This window comes from Phalacrocorax carbo, chromosome 6 (genome assembly GCF_963921805.1).
Source record: "Phalacrocorax carbo chromosome 6, bPhaCar2.1, whole genome shotgun sequence".
Taxonomy (NCBI): domain Eukaryota; kingdom Metazoa; phylum Chordata; class Aves; order Suliformes; family Phalacrocoracidae; genus Phalacrocorax; species Phalacrocorax carbo.
Genome location: NC_087518.1, coordinates 45872127 through 45891090, shown reverse-complemented (window position 1 = coordinate 45891090; position 18964 = coordinate 45872127). Strand labels below are relative to the sequence as shown.

At 44.3% G+C, this 18964-nt stretch overlaps 1 protein-coding gene across 4 annotated transcripts in view; it reads right to left on the bottom strand.

The window, feature by feature from the left end:
• Positions 1–9777, bottom strand: part of LRP8 (LDL receptor related protein 8) — a 198890-nt gene extending 189113 nt beyond the window's left edge. For all 4 annotated transcript variants that reach the window (XM_064455062.1, XM_064455063.1, XM_064455064.1 and 1 more), the window contains exons 1-2: positions 9635–9777; positions 8692–8811 (exon numbers count right to left, since the gene is read on the bottom strand). In XM_064455062.1, the coding sequence (XP_064311132.1) occupies positions 8692–8811; positions 9635–9704 (190 nt within the window). In that variant the 5' untranslated portion in view covers positions 9705–9777. The remainder of the gene's footprint in view (positions 1–8691; positions 8812–9634) is intronic.
• Positions 9778–18964: the final 9187 nt, after the last annotated feature.

Here is an 18964-nt window from a genome sequence, read left to right as displayed (position 1 = left end):
ATTTTAAATTACATATCTATCTTTAAAAAGAAAATGTAATCACAGCACAGAGAGCAGCTGCCAAAAAGAGCCCTTCTAGTTCTGCAAGTACAGGACTGTGCTCCTGCTACCATGGAAACTGAGTCCCTGACTGCTCTGGGCCTGGTACAGTGCCACACATGCTCTCAAGCATTTAATAAATATTAATAATGCAAAAATAATATTGATGTATCAGAAACAGAACATCAAAAAAAATTGGCAATAAAGCTCATTTTACATGGCTGCAGCCCAAAGGCTACTAGCCTTACTCTAAGCCAACTATAAATCCTGTTCTGTCCTAGTTTCTAACACTTGTTGTTGGCATTAACTGTATGGTTAAACTGATTGCCAGGCCTTAGCTTAGACTGAAAAAAGCCAGGAAACCTGGAGAGAAAACTGAAACACTTCTACTAGTCCGACAGGTACCTCCTGCAGTAAGCAATATGGTTGCATGTATTGAGCACTGGACCGGTAGGTAGGAGACCTCATTTCTGTTCTTGGCTCTGCTGCTGACTACTTGTACAGCTGTGAGTCACTCGGGGCCAGGTCCCACATGCAGAAGAGCTGTAACACCATTTATTCACCTCTTCGTGAGGAGCAATGCATAGGGCTGCTGGATCAACCTCAGCTCTGGGAATAAAGTCACGGTCCTTACCAGGAAACAGAACCACCAACTAGCAGGGCATCATTATTAGGGCAAAAGACAGTATCTCTCACCCTGAGAGACCATCAGAGATCCCCACTTTAAAAATCTTCAGGCTTATCTTAGGTTAAAATCTGACTTTTTAAAATATTTCACTTTGGATGGGTTTAGTTTTATTTTCAACTAGCTTACAGCATTATAACAACTTTTAAAGTCTAATCAGTTTGTTATCTCTTGTATTTCTGCCAGAATTTTTCACAGAGCAGGAAATCTGCATTAATTTTATCACAGGGCCTTTTACCCCTTCCCTTGTGGCTATCTAAATATTAATAATTTTAACAGGAAATAGAGAGTTAGAAAAACTACACTCGGCATTTTCAACACTTCCCCCACACGCACTGTAAAATACTGTAGGCTTCCCTTTGGCTAGAACCAGCTGTCTGCTCTGGAAGCAGAGCGCTCTGGAGCAGGCAGTCTGCTTTTCCACCAAGGACATGCCACTGCATAAGAAAACATGCAGCAACACAAACATTCATTCCCATGACTCAAACTCAGCTTACCGATTTGTTTTCTTGGGCATGGCAAAGAGAGAGATATTGACATCTTATGGGATTGTATAAGGCATTTAATGACACAGAAAATCAGAGCTGAGCAGTAACATGCTTTGGGAATGTCTTTGGAATTACAAGGGGAAAGCTGCAGGTAAATGGGAAATTTGTAGAGAGGAAAAGGTCATCGGAGAAGCAACAACAGTACAGGGACCAGGAGAACTTCACACCGCATCAAATCTACCACAAACACATCTCTAACACAACATCACAGTCCCTGAGGCACACCAACAACATGGTAAATTTGCCAGTGAATTAAAAATGCTGGTGTGGTTAAAAAAGATATCAGAAACAAAAGCTGGATGTCTGTCTGTTAGAAACAGCTAAGAGAATCAATAATTGTCAGACACTTTCAGGCCTTAGAGAGTGTTTAACGGCCCTTTAGGTGGACAATGCAGTCAAGAAAATTCATTATTTCTAGTTCTTTCTTACTCTAGGTGTGTCAAATAAATGCATTCACCAACACATTACACTTGGTTCCTCCAGTCTCATAATTGTGATTTGTTCACTTGAATTCATCTCTAAACGTTTTCTGATTAATATTAAATTATCCTAAGTGTCTTCCACTCTGACATCAACCAGTAAGAAATCACACCTCAAACCTGTGCTAATCCTCGGTCTATAACACTGCAGACAAAAAAGAGAACTGGTCTACGCTGACTTTTCTTTTATCTTTTTATACATTAAAACGTTCTGGATTAAGCTTGGCTACCTTGGCTCAAAATGTAGAATACTTTTATATCCTCTGAAATGAGAGCTCTGAGCTCTTTGATAAACAAACCAAGTCACTGTCAGTTTTGACTGCACTTTCATCATTTCTTTCTTGAACTTAATCATTATTTTCCATCTTCCCATTCTCCCTGACCTCAGGAAAGCTTTTCAGATCACAGCTTGTTCCTGTAACTGTATGTAGAGCAATCCATGTGGTTTCTTGCTATAGCACAGCAGCACTCCATAAAATCAAGTTCTTTTCCCTCTATAGCCACAATGTCCCCAGCAGCTATCCATGCACCTGAGTTCCCTCTTCCACCTTTTGAGCGGTCCTATTCCAGTTCTCTCTTTCTTTCCCAGACCATGAGCAAGAGTGATAGAAAAACACTATCTCCTGGAAAGTAGTTTTATATGTAGAGATAATAAAACTCCTCAAGCTAATGTGCCAGGAAATAGGGAAATGGAGAAGGGCATGTCTCCCACCTGTACTTAATGCTTGATGTTCTACATAAAGGATGCAACATAGGGAAGATAACCAAAACCCCAGAAGTATGGAAGTTAGTTTTCTCAGAACAGGCAACGAGAATATAATGAAAAAGGAAGATAAGCAAATAACAACATTCACTGTGGAACACAAGAAATCAGTAAACTGGTTTTGAACCTAGTTTGCACATTAACACAGCACAGACCAGGACAGGCAGGCAACAGACATGCACACAGGCAAGCAAACAAGCCCTGCTCCTCTGTACCACTCTTCCCAGTGCTTCTAGTTTTGGGATGAGCATGCAAGCTGCCCGTGCAACTCAGTTAAACTATCCCTGACATAATCAAGAACATAGGACCATGCATATGTCAAGGAAACCTAAAACTCTCCACATGGTGCTGTGCATATATTGAAGACACACAGGTGTCTCCAGGGTAACATACAGCTATCGCTCAGCACAGAGAATACTGCCTCAACATTGAACATGATGAAAAACGGGAGCAACAGACAACAGAGGAGAAAAAAGTCATAGAATATACATGGCAATTGTGACTGCCTGCTGTCTCACTTTGTCATGTCCCAAAACCTGCAAGCATGGCACACCATTATGCCCCTGCATTTCAAAGCCACTCGGCCATATCTCGGTCTTCACAGGATCAGATTTTACTTCTCAGATAGGCTTCTGATATATTTTTATTCCCAAATTCCAGCTCTGGTGAAATTTGAATTGAAAAGCAAGGAGACTATCAGGCTGCTTCCTGGGCTTTCACATAGGCAGCAGGAGTCAAACTCTCTGCAGATTCTCTATGCAAAAACCCTGCAGATAGCAAGGGAAATACCTCAGCTATACTGTCACATACTGTGGCCCCAAGGCAGGGCAATGGCTAAGGTAGGTGGAAGTTTGCTGATACTACATGTTCACCCTGAATTCTGGAGATGTAGGAACAGTCTTTGGAACTGTGATCCCCTTCAGACCACATCTCATACCTCAGGCAGCCTCAGTCCTGTCCAGTATAAAATATCCCTATGAATTGTACTCACCAGAAAGCAACACCACAGAAAGGATCCCAATACAAAGTGGAAAATGGAGCTCTAAACAAGAAATAGTAATTCTGCGTTTGGCTGTGTCCCCCTGCAGGCAGGTTACAAAGATGAAGTGGCCTTGCAGCTTCTGTTTCATTTTAAGAAACTGGTTAAGCTACTGCTCACTTTTTGAAACTATACCCTTTGCCACATTTAAGGATCAATCAACAGTGAAACATTTATGCAGAGTTATTCCAGTCTCTTTTACCCACTCTTGGTTATGATAATGTGAACCCTACTTACAGCAGAAAAATAAAATCCTATCACACACAATCAAACTAAGAGCTCTTATTTTGTGCCAAATATATTGTGTCTAGCTGCAATTTGCAAGGTCTTCCGTGTTTTCTGCTGGCTGCAGTGGCAAGCAAGAAGTAACTTGCAAAACTGGGCAAAAAGTCTCCAAGAGCCACTCCCCTGTCAAAGCAGCTCTCTAGGATTTTCCATTCTGGGCGACGTGTCACACAGCAGCAGGCACCCAGGGCACACAGCTTGCGGGCCCCGAGTCTGACCTGGCCCTGCAGCGTCCACCCATCCTGAGGGACCCAGAACAAAACCCAGTACCTGACATTCTGAGTATCTCAGCAAGGAGTGATCCTTTGCCAAAACATTGTGCCTCAGAAAATGGACATTTTACCCACTATAAAAATAGCTTTGGTGTTTTACAATGTTGCTGCTATACCATTATGGAAAAAGTCTTGATGAGTGTATATCTGCATACATACCCTGAAATAGGTTATAAAATTCAGTCTTGACTTTCCAGAGTTTCTTGAGAGGAAAAAGCAGCACTTGCTTGTGCAGGGAAGGAGTAAAATACATCTGAAAAATCATGTTCAAAAACGCCCTGGAGCCCTGTCCTCATTGTGTGGATCATATAGTTGTTTCGTGTTCATTGTGTGCACATATAGTGCAGATCATGACAGTGCAAGCTGTAAACTGTGACTGGGTTTTTGTTTGTCAGGCCTATGCAGACTGGATTGAGCTCAAGCAAATAATTTTGCATAGAGTCAATAGTCTTATACAGATTTAAACTCTGTAATAGCTACACAAGATTTCTAATTCCAGAGCTTAAAACTTGATTTCCCCAGCAGTCCGAACACCATAACTTTCACTATTTTTCTATTTTTTTAGCAGATACACAGGAGCATTTTAAGGAACTTCTCTACTTCCTATTTCTTTCCTTTCCCCTAAAACGCCATAAATTTCTCAAACATGCTGGGAAAAAGGCATCTTTATATTTAAGCAATGTGTATACAGCTTTATATATTTCTACTACACACACAAATTAGTATCTCCTCCTCTTCTGTTAACACTTCACAAGCCACATACCTACAGACAAATGAGCACTGACTCCTTTCTTCCCACTAGCTTCCTTTGCTACAGTTCTTTTGCTACCAGGATTTGTCTCATTTTAATTCTTGAAAGGCAGTAACTATATTCATTACTTACTTGCTACCTACATCTATTTGGTTCTTTTTTTTAACCTTTCCCAACAGACAAGGCCCTTTCTGCAATCCCAATCTTCCTGCTCTTCCCTAAATCCTCATCATTTTGTCCTCATACCGCAAGAGACGTCTATTTTTTTTCTGGTGGTCCTTTGACTGTTTTAAATCATCAACATTACTAAAAGCATTTTATAACATTGAAATATGCACCACATGCAGAACTGATACTTGCTCAAATGGGAAAGACCAGAGAGGCATGAAGTTTCAACTCTGCAGATGCTTCCTGGAGTATGCTGAAGTTGTAAAGGTAATTTAAATTGAACCAAAGTGATATGCACAGTCTAGTCTGAACTGCGGTAGGTATCTTACAAAAACAACCAGTGCATGATAATCCAAATAGTGTGAGCAACAAATCCCATTTCTCTAATACGCACCTAGTCTCTACTGCCTGCTATCACAAGTGAACCGTGGGGCCAGAGAGCTCATAAATTCTGCCTTCATCAACAACATCAGTTGAAGTTAAGAAAATGTGTTAAACAGCTTTTCTTCCCCTTTTTTTTCTTAAAGAAGAAAATTAAACTGGATTCTTTTCATTTCATTCATTTCCCACAAGTAAAACCTCTAAAGTCAACTGCCACATACCAAGAAAGAATATGACCCTATGATATATACAAAGAAGGTTATTGAGCAACCTAGGATAAACTTAACACACCTTACAAACCAGTACTGAGTAATCTGATTTGTGTAAGAGATGAGATCATTACTTTTTCATGCTTCAGTTCCTACGTTTACCATATTAACTCACACATCAATCCTATGGCAGATAACTTGAACTACCAACCACAGCAGAAAAGAATGACTGAACAGAAAGCAAATTCCAAGGAGATGATACAGGATGATTACTGAGACATTCTCCTTAGAGCCTAAACCTCCTTTAAAAGCCAATGTCACACCAGCAAAACTCTAGAAGACGGGTAAAAAAAAAAATCCACAAAAAACCTAAAAACCCCAACAATGTCAGTCTTGGGCAAATACAGCTTCTGGTAGGAAGCACCTGGATTACTGCCAGAAAAATTATCTCCTTCCAGATTATTTAAGATACTCTTGGTTACAGAATCTTCCAATGTATATAGACCGTCTACCACAAGGACAAGCTTGTTTCATAAACCAATTCTTAACACAGATGAAGACCATCCTGTCTGTTCAACAAGAAGGGATACCTACAAGCAGCAATGAGATATTAGTAATGTTACCAACTCTGGAGAAAAAGCATCAGATGTAATTACAGGGGTTATCAGGGTCCATACAGTACTCATTACCAGCAAGCTACCTGCATATTCTTTTTGCTCTTCATCACCACTCCAGGATGCTGAGTTTTCCAGAACAGTTTCTTCCATCGCATATGTTCATAAAATAGTTTTAAAATAAATATGTTTATTACAGCAGTGATAACAGAGGTGATATCTAGAAGCAAAACCACATGCAATATATTCTCTCACCCAGTCAATATAACTATAAACATTACATATGCTGAAAAGCAGTATGCACTTTTAAAAGAAAGCAGTGTTCAGAAAAATATAAGAAAAATGTGTGTGAAAAAAAAGCAATTTAAATGTCTTTCAGACTGCTTGGAGAACAACTGCAAACTCAATATATATATTATATATATGTATATATGAACTAAATCAACAGTCCATGAGTAATTTCTGTGGTATGCAAGTTCAGATTGAAGTGGAGAGCCCTTCCTGATGTCTCCACATCCAAAAATTCTTTTTCCTAACATCTCAGAAGTCACCATTCTACCACAATATAGCCATCACATTTTTACCACCCCCAAACCCAACACCTGTAAAACCCCCTGAAATAAAACTAAATCAGATGCAATTATCTATCTAACCGTTCTAACACAGCACAGCTCACACACAGCTGATATTCAGCAGGATGTTCTTTTACACCCTCTTTTTTGACACAATGCTTAGAGGGCAGATCACAAGGGAAAGAGAAAAAAGCAGCCCAGATACCAACCCACTCACTTGTGCTCAGCAAGATGCTCAGGCTACAAACCTACTCTTCAATCTGGAGTGCCGGGTGCAGAATCTGTTCCTCAAGATACTCCTCCAGCCACGACCCCAGCCTCTGAAACAGCAGTTCCCAAAGCGCAGCCTGTACATCACCTGCAGCTCACCAAGCCTTTGTACAACACACAGAGGGACTTTTAAATATAAGGCTTCAAGAGTACCGGTACCAGCCTGCTCAGAGATTGCCAGCACTTCCACAGATGAGGGTCTCCCTCTGGAATCTCACATGCTTCTGAGACAACTTGCCCAGTTATGACTACACACAAGTCCAAGCTGGTTGTCAGTCAGCGATGGCTTCCCGGAATCTTTTGTAACTTGAAACATTCCAGGTCTATGTTGCCTCTAACTAGTGCCAATATGCTAACTCCCCAGATCATAAACTTAGGCATAAAGCCTATCATGTCCTCTGAGTAGGAAAGCAGCACCAGAAATAAATGTTACCGTTTATGTTACAACATCAAGACATTTCCCATGAACAAGAGTTTGGGAATCCCTGCTCTACTTAAACTAGTCTATCTAGACTTCACTCTGAACATCACCTGACATAGATTTATTGGTGAAGCTGTTAACAGGATAGTCACATACTGAAAACAATATAACCAGTGACTCTTTTTTTTCCCTTGATACATCCCCGGAGTCTATTAACTTTCAAGAGTTCATTCAGTGAATTATAACCTGATGCACATTCAGTGTCTACTATCCTACAGAGACAATTCAAGAGACGTAGTACTTGCTACCATTTTAGCAACTTCAAACTCCAAATTAAAGATACTTCGCTTTAAGACTTAGGCTCCATAACTTCTTTTACAGATGCTTCTTACACTCCATGGTTGAGACCAATTCTCCTAGGCTGTCAGAAGCTGTAAGCAAAATAACAGAGAGGTAATAACAGCACAACCCTACAAAATACCCAAAGTGTACTGGGCACCACTCACATGCACCAGGGCCACACCACAGGAGAAGGCAAGACTGCCATCTTCTTCGGATTGGAAGCACAGATCTTGCTCTTCCTTCCCTTGCACTGCCAGGGAACCAGTGTTACTACTCATTCATCTCCCTTCTCTTCAGCATGACTGCAAGCGTATATTGAAACACAAAACTCACACCAACCCCACATCTTGTAGGACGCTTACAAGTAAGCGGCGTTTCGCAGGGGCACCTGGCCCTGGCCCTGAGCACGGACTCCCCCAGAGTTACGCATCTCTCCCAAGTCCCCTGAGAAGAAAACCGCGCCGTGCCTTCAGACGCTCTGACCAGCAACGTTGCCGGGGGCGAGGGCGGAACCTCAGCGGGCAGGGAGCGGGCAGGGAGCTGCCGGGGGGGGCCTTCCGCCGGCCCCGCGCTGCCGCATCACCCCGCGGGTGCCCCGGCCGAGCCCGCCGGGCCGCGGGCGGCAGCGAGAGGCCGCTACCCCGCGGTGCGGCGCGGCGGGCCCGGCCGCCGCGTCACCGATCGGCTGCTCCCGACAGCCAATCGGCGCCGGAGCCGGGGACGGCGCGACTTCATTCATTCATTCATAAAAAAGAGGCGCAGCGCAGCTGGGAAGCGCGCTCTTCCGGGCTCGGCGCTGGGAGGGCCGCCGGCCCCGGCCCCCGCCCCAGCATCCCCGGGGTCGGACACTCACGGCAATCCGCCTCGTCGCTGTTATCCGAGCAGTCGTCGTCCTCGTCGCATTTCCAGATGGCGGGGATGCACCGCTCGTTTCGGCACTGGAACTGGTCCTCCTCGCACTCCTTGACGGCGCCTGCGAGAGACGGGGCCGCGCCCGGGTCAGCGGGGCGCGCTCCTCCGGCGGGGGCACCCCGGGGCCGCCTCCCCGCCCGGCCCCGGCCCCGGCCCCGGCCCCGCGGGCGGCGGGCAGGGCGCCGGGAGCCGCCAGCCGCGGGTGGGGGCTGGGCTGGCAGGGGCAGCAGGGCTCGGCGCGGGCTCGGGGAGATGCGCCTCCGCGGGAGGACGGCCGTGATCCCCGAGCTGCTTTGTGCAGGGATAAAAGGGACCGTTCCCCTGCTTCCCCGCATTGTTTCAAAGGCGGGGGGGAAAGGAGACTGGGAACAGCGGATGGTTAAACCCGAAATGCAAAAGACAAAGAAAAATTATAAAGCGCACCGATGCCGGGACCTCCTGCGCGTCCGTTACCGGGGGAAAACGCACAGATACCCGTGGACGCGGGGGGTAACGGGTACCGGCGCCGTCCCGGGAAGAGGAAGCTGACCCAACTAAAGTTGAGGGCGGGGGGGGGGGGACACGGAGCAAATCTGTCTGCTTTGCAGACACGGTGCAGCCGCGGCTCTGATGAGGCACAAATCTCCTCAGAAAAGGATTAAAGGTGGCAGCTCCTGTCACCAGCGCTCGGGCTGCATTCGCCTGCTAAAGAGCGTGCCCGACTCCCGCACATCGCAACCCCCGAGCGTGCCCGGCCCTGGCGCGGGGCATCGCGACGAGTGGGTGCCCGCGGCCACCCACCGCCGGGTGCCCGGGCAGGCAGGACGCTCGCCCCGTCCCCGGGAGCGCCGAGGACAGGCGGGCACTTGCCCGCCCCGGCGCTGTGGGAGAGCCGCCGGACCCACCTTTGCCGAGGTGCAGCTTGAGCAGCAGCAGCTGGAGGAGCAGCAGCCGGGCGAGCGCTGGCCGGCACATGGTGCTCGCTCGCTCGCTCCCTCTGTGGCAGCGCGCCGTGTGCGGGGTGCGCGCAGCCGGCGCGCCGCTCGCCGCCCCGTGCCGACTGCGGCCGGCGCCGCCCCCGCCCCGCCGCGCGCCGCCGCCGTGCCGTGACGCGCCCCGCTGGGCGGGCCCCGCGCGCCGCCGCTCGTCGCGGGATCGCCCGAGCGGGGTCGGGCTGGGCCCCGGAGGGACACCTGCGGGGCGCCCTCCTCCGCGCGCCCGAGCGGCAGCCGCCGCCGAAGGCCCTGCAGGTGGCACGCGCCGCGCCCGGGCACGCGTTTCCGCGGAGGCCGGTGGCCTTGGCCGCCCCCGGGCTGGCGGCGGCCGGGCTCACCTGCTGCCGCTTCGCGAGGGGCGAAGTCCCGCCGCCGCTGCCGGAGGTGCCGGCGGCGCTGGGCCGCCAGGCCCGGGGGGAGCCCCGGAAGAGCGGGGCAGGCCCGGGCCCCGCTCCGGTAGCGCTGGAGCTCTTGCTGGGGCTGGCCCGCGCCGCTCCGAACTGCCCGCACAGGGTCGGGCCCACGGCTCACGATGGCAGCCTCATTTATGATCTGACTTTTATTAAATCAATTAAACACGTGGGCTCTCTGAAATGGCCTTGGGTCACGCGTTGCATGCTCTCCTCACTGCCTCAGGTCTGCCACCGAGGATTCCGTCCTGGCCGCGCTGATGCGGCCGCCTGCACTTCACCGTCCTCGCACGAGTGACCCAAGTACGGAGTGTGCTGGAGGTGGCGGCCTCCCTTCGCAGGAACGCCTCGCTCTTGCTGCTGCTTAAGCGCATCGGTTTGATTAGTAGCTACAAAGGAAATGTTTTACAAGCTCTCAGGGGCCGCGCTGATCACTCTGTTTGCACAATGCTGATGAGAAAGTGGTTCACTGTCTTTAACACTGCAGCGGTTGTTCATACAGTCAGGATTAAGAGTATTTCAGGAATCTTACGATGAAAAGATATTTTTCAGGAGTAACTTGAATCTAACATCGCAACAGCGTGAGCATGATTATATGTGGAGTGTTATTTTAAAAAAAAAAAAAAATCAAGCGCTAATTTTACATAAAGCTATGTAAAAAAACTTTTCGGTTCCAAACCCTGAAATGCCACTGACTTCAGGACTGGTGTGCCATTTAAAAATGCACCTGTGCCTTTAACAAAAATTTTGCGAGTCATTAGTCAGTAGTGTCACTAATGCCTCTGAATCATGTGAAGAGAAGAGCTCATCATTGAGCTATTTCACTAGGGGCTTACAGAGTATTAACAATTTATTCAAGCCTTTTTGAACAATTTTTTAGCATGCAAAATGTTGCACATGTTTGTGGTGGATGGATCAATGTGATAGATTACAAAAATTGCTTAAAGCAAATGAGGTATTTATAATATATTAGGTCAAATATTTTAAATGTGCCAAAACACAGATTGATACAACTAGTATAATTTCTGGCCTCATTCTACTCTTTCCCAAATTAGTTTAAACTGGAAGTGCCTCCAAAGGCAATAAAGAAGTTATCCGGCATGAAACAGGTGCGAGTGCAAAGCATCGGTGACAGCGTTGATTTGCTACAATTCCTATTAGAATTTTGTTTTACTGAAAAAACCCCAAACAGGTATTTTGGCTTGAATGCCTCTCACAGAAAACAACAATAATAAGCTTTTTTGAGTAAATTGCTCTGCTGACACCTGACCAATAGCAATTTTAACAGCCTTCACTGACCAGCTGTTGTAGGGGCTACTTGTAGCCTAGTACCATCTTGTGGACATATGTGTCTCCAAGGAATTGCAGAGGCAAGAAGGAAACTAGAGGTGCTAAAGGGGAAGTAAACTGGGCAAGGGAAACCATTGGGTATCTAAGATAAATCTAGTTTTATACATTATGTTCCAATAGTTAATTAAGACAGTTAATTTACCTCCCAAGGTGCCTCTCTTCCAGGAGCTCACCTCTGGAGTCAGAACCTGAAACAGGAACTCACACTTTTTTTATCCAGACTGTATGGAGATCTGTAAAGCAACAGCACAGGCATATCTGGCCAAACAGTAAGTCTCAAACAGCTAATACACAACATTTAGTAACCATCATACACAAAACACATTCTAACATACTGCATTTGCCAGTTGGCAACTGAGTCTGCTTATGGATTTGACACACATAAACCAGTCTCTCTTCTAATCTCAAGACCTGTTACAATAGGTAACAGAGAGACCAAGGGTCTCTCTAGCTCATTCTGACGCACGATGCAGCTGAGAGCAGCTGCCTGCACACAGCAGAGCCAGCACACAGCAATGCTTGCCCAGAATAGGTTCCTATCTTCCAGCCGTTTGTGGCTTGAGGACTTCCTGAGACAATGGTAGTGTCTTTGTATTCAAATAGTCCTGAATAATTTTTCATTAATATCAGTTCCTTTTCAAATATAAGTAAAAGCTTTAGCAGGGGTCACATCCTGAAGCAAGGAGTTCCACAGATCTGCTTGTTGTACCTCTGCTTCACATTGCTCTGCGCCTGCTTGGTCCTTGCTGGCTCCAGGTGTATAGCTCAGAATGTGTGCTCTTGGCTTGCAATATTTCAGCTTACGTACGAACCAGTGCCATCCTAATGATTTTTAGAAGACCAGCACAGAGTTGAACCACGTGTTCCTTATTTTTGATTGATCTGTAGCATAAGGGTGACCAATCTTTATTCAACACTCTCAAGCTAGTTCAGGGCTCCTGCTGTAGCAGATTATTTCTCTGCTGGCTGTTATGTATAGGTTTTATTAGGAATTAGGCTCAGGCTCCTATGTCAAATCTTTTTTTCTCTCCATCTGAGTGACTGGTATGTTCTACCTCTATCTACTAACTAAACATTCAAAGTCATCCTAAAAGTTCAGGCAGACCCACCAGCAATGGGGCAGCCTCAGCCCCAGGACACAAAGATGATGAGAGCTGTAGGCTCTCAGACCGTGTCAAAGTGCTGTGAAGGAAGGGACAGTTCAATAATCTTCTGTATGTGCAGTCTGCTAATTTGCCTCTACCTCTGGTCACATATTGTTGCACATTAAACACAAACTCATACAACCAGCCTGCCACTAACAGAGGAAGGAGGTACATCGAAACAATGAAATGCTATTTCTGTAGAGCTCCACCCAGATGAAGCTTCCCCGTCAGCTAGCTCTGTCTTTTGTCATCCACACCATTTCTTTGGTCTATTTCACAAACTGATTTTTATAGCTAGATTACTTTTTTTTTTTTTTCTAACACAGAAGCCAGATCTTTTTTCCATACGTTTTGCACCAATTAGCCACTTAGATCCATAGGTATCTCATGATAGCTACAACTTACACATCAGAGAAGTCTCTTCTGTGTCACAATGAATAACTGGTATTCGGCACACTGGTTTTTCTGCAGGCTTATATTAGTATACCACGTTCTTGTATTCTTTAGCCACACAGGTGTGCATATACACACCCTCCCAACCACAGATTTTATTTGAATTGGAAAAGCCATTCAGAAGCACGTAAAGAACAATGCACCAAATGTATTTTAATGCAAGTTCATCTGGTGTTTCCAGCTTTTTTCCACTGTACGTACACTTCCCCTTCTTTTGCAGAAGAACACTACACAGGTTCAGACCAAAAGTCCATCCTGAGCAATATGCTACAAGCGCTTCCACCTGATGTACAGGAGCATTTTAGCATTCACCACACTGCAGCTGAAGAGGCCACATGCTAGCTGTGCTTGGTGATGTGACCAACACCATCCACACTGGCTTAGAAACGGGCAACAGATTCCATCTAGTTTAATGCTGATAACCTGGGCATGATGGCGCCAAGTTAGAGCAGTATCAGACTTACCCTGGCTTATTTACTGCCACTCACAGTCGAGTACGTCAACAAGCCGTGGACCTCCCCTGCCCTGTGACCACTGTCAGACAGCCAGCCAAAGAGAGCTCTCTCAAGTATGGAAGAATGGAAGGTGCTTCTTTTTTTTTTTCCCAATAAAATCTTTGCTAAATGTTAAAAAAAAAAGACACACTGTCAGGGGAGAGAAAGAACAGGACTAGTGTAGATATACTTCCACTGGGAAGTCTCCAGTCTATCTGCTGAAACTCTTCAAGCTGTGGAAAAAAGTGTCTTAATATCCCCCCACCTCATTTTCCCCAGAAAATCTTAATGTCCTTCTACAGTCTTTTTTTATTCTTTCTAATGGACTTTTAAAAATCTGTCCTCCTCTATATGTATAATAACCTTTGAAAATATCCCCTGTCCATTAGGCTGACTTTTTCAGGCTTGTCTTTCAACTAGACATATCTAATTCCTTCAATCCCCTCATGGCTTTTAGCTATGCTAATGTAATATGTTTTGCAAACAGATATTTAAATTAAACCTTTTAATTAAAGTTAGTTGAGCCAATGCACTAGCAGCCGCATCCCTGAAACTGCCAAATGTCAATACCTGCAATATTATTAACATTTTAATATAAAATCCTCTTGTCAAAATGACTGTGAGCTTTCAGCTATATGTAGTGTTGTATATTCCATTTAAAACTAAAATTCATTTCTGCTTCTTCTCATAAGTGAGGCATAAAATAAGCCACAAACCCAGTGGAGTACAAATACAGGTTGAATTCTGATCAGGACTTGTCCCTAAGACTCTTACAAGTTACATGCTCCTGTTTTTTACCTATTGTGCTCAAAATGACTAATACTTTTCACAAGTTTCCTTCCTACTTTTGGGATTACCAAACCTACTCTTTTTTGCACCTTATTTAATACTCTGTTTTAAAATGTTCTGCTTATTGTTTTTATCTGTTAATATACTTAAGTATCTCTCTTTTGATGAATTTGTTCAAAAACTGCCCATTTGAAACTGCACAGGAAAGTTTCTTCTACTTCCTCTCTTTTCATAGCTTTTCCTAGACTGATTTCCAGGAGAGCTCTTGGAAAGAGAGCTCCCCTACTAACTTCCTTAAGTACTTCCACTCTTGTCCATATGGCTATAGGAATTCCCCCTAATTCATGCATCTGACTGCTGTTACTGTAGCATCGGTGTCCATTGTCATTTTACCCTCCAGCACCATTACATCAACGTGGCCATCCCCGCCTCTCTCTTTGTAAGGGCACTATTATGACAGGTGATATTACTTTTCATTTGCGCAGATCCTCTTTTGCGTGTGTGAAAGCAAGTTAGTACTCAAATTCTTTAGGGTTTTTTTTCCAATTCATCTTTTTATTTGTAGCTGACTAAATGGTGCCCGTGCATTGATCTCCCTTTTCTATGCTCTTATTTTTGCAACTTTGATTGTTTTAAAATGCTTTGTTTGATACCTTCTATAATCTCCTTTGTTTCTTAGCTTGATTTTATTCTTTCAACTTCAACTTCTTTCCAGAGGACTCCAATCCCCTAAGTCAGCCATTTGCTGTTTTGCTTTTCATATTTATTATTTAAATCCATGCTCTGTACTACTTTGTCTATTGGATCCATCTTCCCCTTTCACATTCCAGGGACCTTTCACACCCACTGGGACTTTCCTTTTGCTTGTTTCACACCTAAACAGCCAATTTAACCCCCTTAGCACACTCCAAGTCTTCTAATGACAACCTTATTTTTAGTTAGCTCATGGCTTAGTAAAGAAAAGAGAACATCACACAATCAGATTTAAATCAAACTACAAACCCCATCATCTAAGAATTGTCTCTCCTACAAGCCACAATCTCTCACTTCCATAGCCATAATTCTCCTTTGTCCTAAAACTGTCACTCAGTTCTCCTTTATTCAAGCATAAGAAGCAGTATGATATAACACTACCACACCGCTGGCCTAATAAAATCTGTGGTACTTATTGTCCAGGTATGAGACTGCAACATTTAGTGACCAAAGCTTCCACTTTTATGTAAAACACACTGCATCACACATTCACTAACTGCATACACGCATGCATAGATATCAGTCCGTATCTCACACTCATGGATTCTTGTCTTCAGAGCATTCTGACAACCACTCTCTTAAACTTTTTTCTATATATATAACTGCAAACCCAAGTTAGTCCACTTGGACTACCACCTCCTGGTTTTCCTTAGCAGATCAACTGAAATGTTACCCCGCTCCATTCAGCAGTACTCTGGCTATGTAAGGTTCCTAAATGAGCTGGGAAGAGCAGCTCCCTGGGAACATGGCTTCCTCGAGAGTTACCCACAATACTTTTCCAGGATGGCTTCAAATCCAACTTCTTCCACTTCATGCTCTCACTCCTGCCTCTCTATCGCAGCTCTGTCAAGGAAGTAGGGGGAAGATAAGAGCACTTTGCAGTCCATTGGTGAAGTTTTTTATTCGGCTAGAGAGGAGTTAACACAGAAGGCTTCTGCCCTTCCTTCCCATCCCAAGGCTGATACTGCCGTCGCAGTATCCCTAGACAATAGATCTTTGAATGCAACCAAACTTTCAGTCACAATAGGGACCTTTCCCATTAATTTTAATGAGCGTAAGAATGAAGGGACCAAGAAGAAAAAAAGTGAGGATTAGGTGTCTGGCAAGATCTTCTGCATGCCAGAGGAGCACTACTACAGACTGATCTGCACTTTGCTGTCATAGAGTGACTAATCACCGTGAAAGCTAACAGAAATGCAGACTTGAGGCCATAGTTAGTAACAAGTACAGTGGGATTTTTTCAAGATGTTTCACTTCAAACTATTTATCCTATTACAACTAACAAAGGAATCATGAATTGGAGCAAAACTGAAGTTGACAGTGTCTCGTGTAACTCTACAGTGACCATATACCAATGCTGTAAGGCAGCAGATTAGTACCACAGGCTGCTGTTTGCTCTATGGCTCCCAAAGGGCTTAGGGACAAACAGTGAAACCTAGGAGCAGCACCAAGCTTGGTCTGGTTTGGTTTTTTTTTTCATTTTAAAAATTCTGTAAGCTAGATGCTCCATTTTTCTCCCACACCTTATTTATTTAGGTCCCAATGCTGCAAAGAAGTGGTGTATTGTGCGTGGATGGCAGAAGCAGAGGCAAGGTCTGGTTCTGTGAGGTGCAAAATTCCCTCAGGTTCTCGCAGCCCTCTGGAAAGCTCTAAGCATCTTGAAGGCTCACAGACAAATTATTTTAGCATTAATTACAACATCAATGAGAAAATAATACCCAAATGGGAATTTAGGATGATGTCTGCATGGAATGTTTCTCATTATATTTGTATGGATTTTGTATGACAGCAGAACACTTTAAACCCATCTTGCTTTCAAGCTAGTGCTGAATCTGTGCCTTCATGCTAAGCAGCGGGCAGAGTCTAAGTCATATAATTTGTAAGTTCTTATAGCTGCTAGACGAGGCTGTCTTTCTTTATGAAGGGATATGAACTCAACATTTGCTTTCCTTTTTAAAGTGAGAGCCCATTAAAAGCAAAATTCTCAAGGCTGGATTCTGAATGTTTTTTCTTGCTTTCTCTTTTTATTTACTAGCTTGTCTTTAATAATTTTTTTCAAAGCTATTCATTAGATATTGCCATCTCATCACTTTCAATTTCTAAATAACAAGAGAATGAATGGAGTCTTGTGCATAACCGAAACATTTGAGTTTAGTCAGAGTGGATTTGTTTTTCAAAGTGTATAAAAATCAAAGTAGTTTTTAAAATCCCCCCAAAAGAGGAATGGGAGAGTAGAAAAAAGGGAAACACTGGGACATCTTTTTTTGGGGGGAGAAAAAGAATCCAATTACTGTCTTGCAAATGTAGGCTTGATGTTCAAATATCTCTTCACTTAGCACAGCATTTTGCTTAGTCAATGATAAAATTCTTCTGGGTGTCTATGCACAGCTTCATTAGAGATACAGGAGAGTCACACAAATGCAGCCTTGTTTACATTTGTCCATACATTTGAGAAGAGTTATCAATGTCATTGAGTTGTGAAAAACTTGTTTATTTGAAGTTGAGAAACCTTTTCTCACAAATGTTAGGACAGAACTGATGCCATGTGTACAGTCCACACTTGTATGAGTGATAGACGTGTGTATGTGCACTTCCAGAGCTACAGTTCTTTCAAACAGTTTCAGAAAACATGTCCTTTCAGATTTTGTGCCTATTATACCATGTTTCAACAACAGCAGTTGATGGATCAATCCCTGTGGCATTTTGTCATATCACATAAAGCATCAAGTGATAGATGGACTTCAGAATAACAAGTCCTAGAGACATAGTTACTAGAAGCACAAAACAGCTCTCCTCCTACTGTTACTAATACACCCTTCAAAATATTCCTGCATCTGCAATTCTTCCTTCTAAAGCAAAAGTGTCTCTCAGTCCCACAGATGTTAAGGTCTAACCACGATGGATCAAGCCTGAAAGAATACAAGCAGGTAGATACTTGTAGTCTAAACCAACATGAAGGAACTCCTATGAATTCAGCTGGTCCTTGATTTGCTGCACCTCTTGTGCTTCAGCCCTGGGTTCTCCTATGGCTCTGATAAAGCACAGTATGTATGCAATTGTATGTCTTCACAGACCTTCTCAGTTTCCTACAGTCTGAACTTCCACAAAGCTTCCCACAGCACTTGGTTAAAGACACTCCTGCTGTTGTCTCAAAAAAGGCCCTGTGTCCCTTTCATTCACTCTTTAGAAAGCTTAAACATGTCCCAGCTAATCTCAGAGCTACTATTTTTTAAAATAACTTTTCTATTTCAGTATAACCTGTACCACTCAATAGGATTGCCTGATATTCGTTGTCCACTAGTCATGAAAGGCTGGTCTTGGTACTTGCAAAGGAGGCCCATGATCCCTAGGAGGACAGAAGAGCAACACCAGGCCAACACAAAGCACTGGAGTAGAGCACTGAAGGGCTGCAGCCAACCTCACAGCCCTGCACAGCTGTTCCCTTTCCCCTGGAAAATGATACATCCTGCATCCAGATCAGGTTAAAGCAGCTCATGTTCTTCAGCTGGTGTAGAGGGCTAGGACCCAAACCATGGGCACACTCACCTCCTAGAGGGCACAGGACTCAAGGACTAACGTGGGCTCCCAAAGATCATGACAAGTGCTTGTAGTTCACCTGAAACTTGATTTGGGTAGTGGATTGTTTCTCTTACCATTACAAAGCAGACATTGGAGAAATTCAGAAATTCAGATATTCCCACCCAAATGTTTAGGGTCTGTTTTGATTTAATCCTAGCCAACTCTGTGGGTCCCAAAGACATGGCGTAGTGTTTTCAGCTCATAATTCAATGTAAAGTAACACCTGCTTTCAGTCCGAAAGTGAAACTTCAATTCAGGAAATCACCC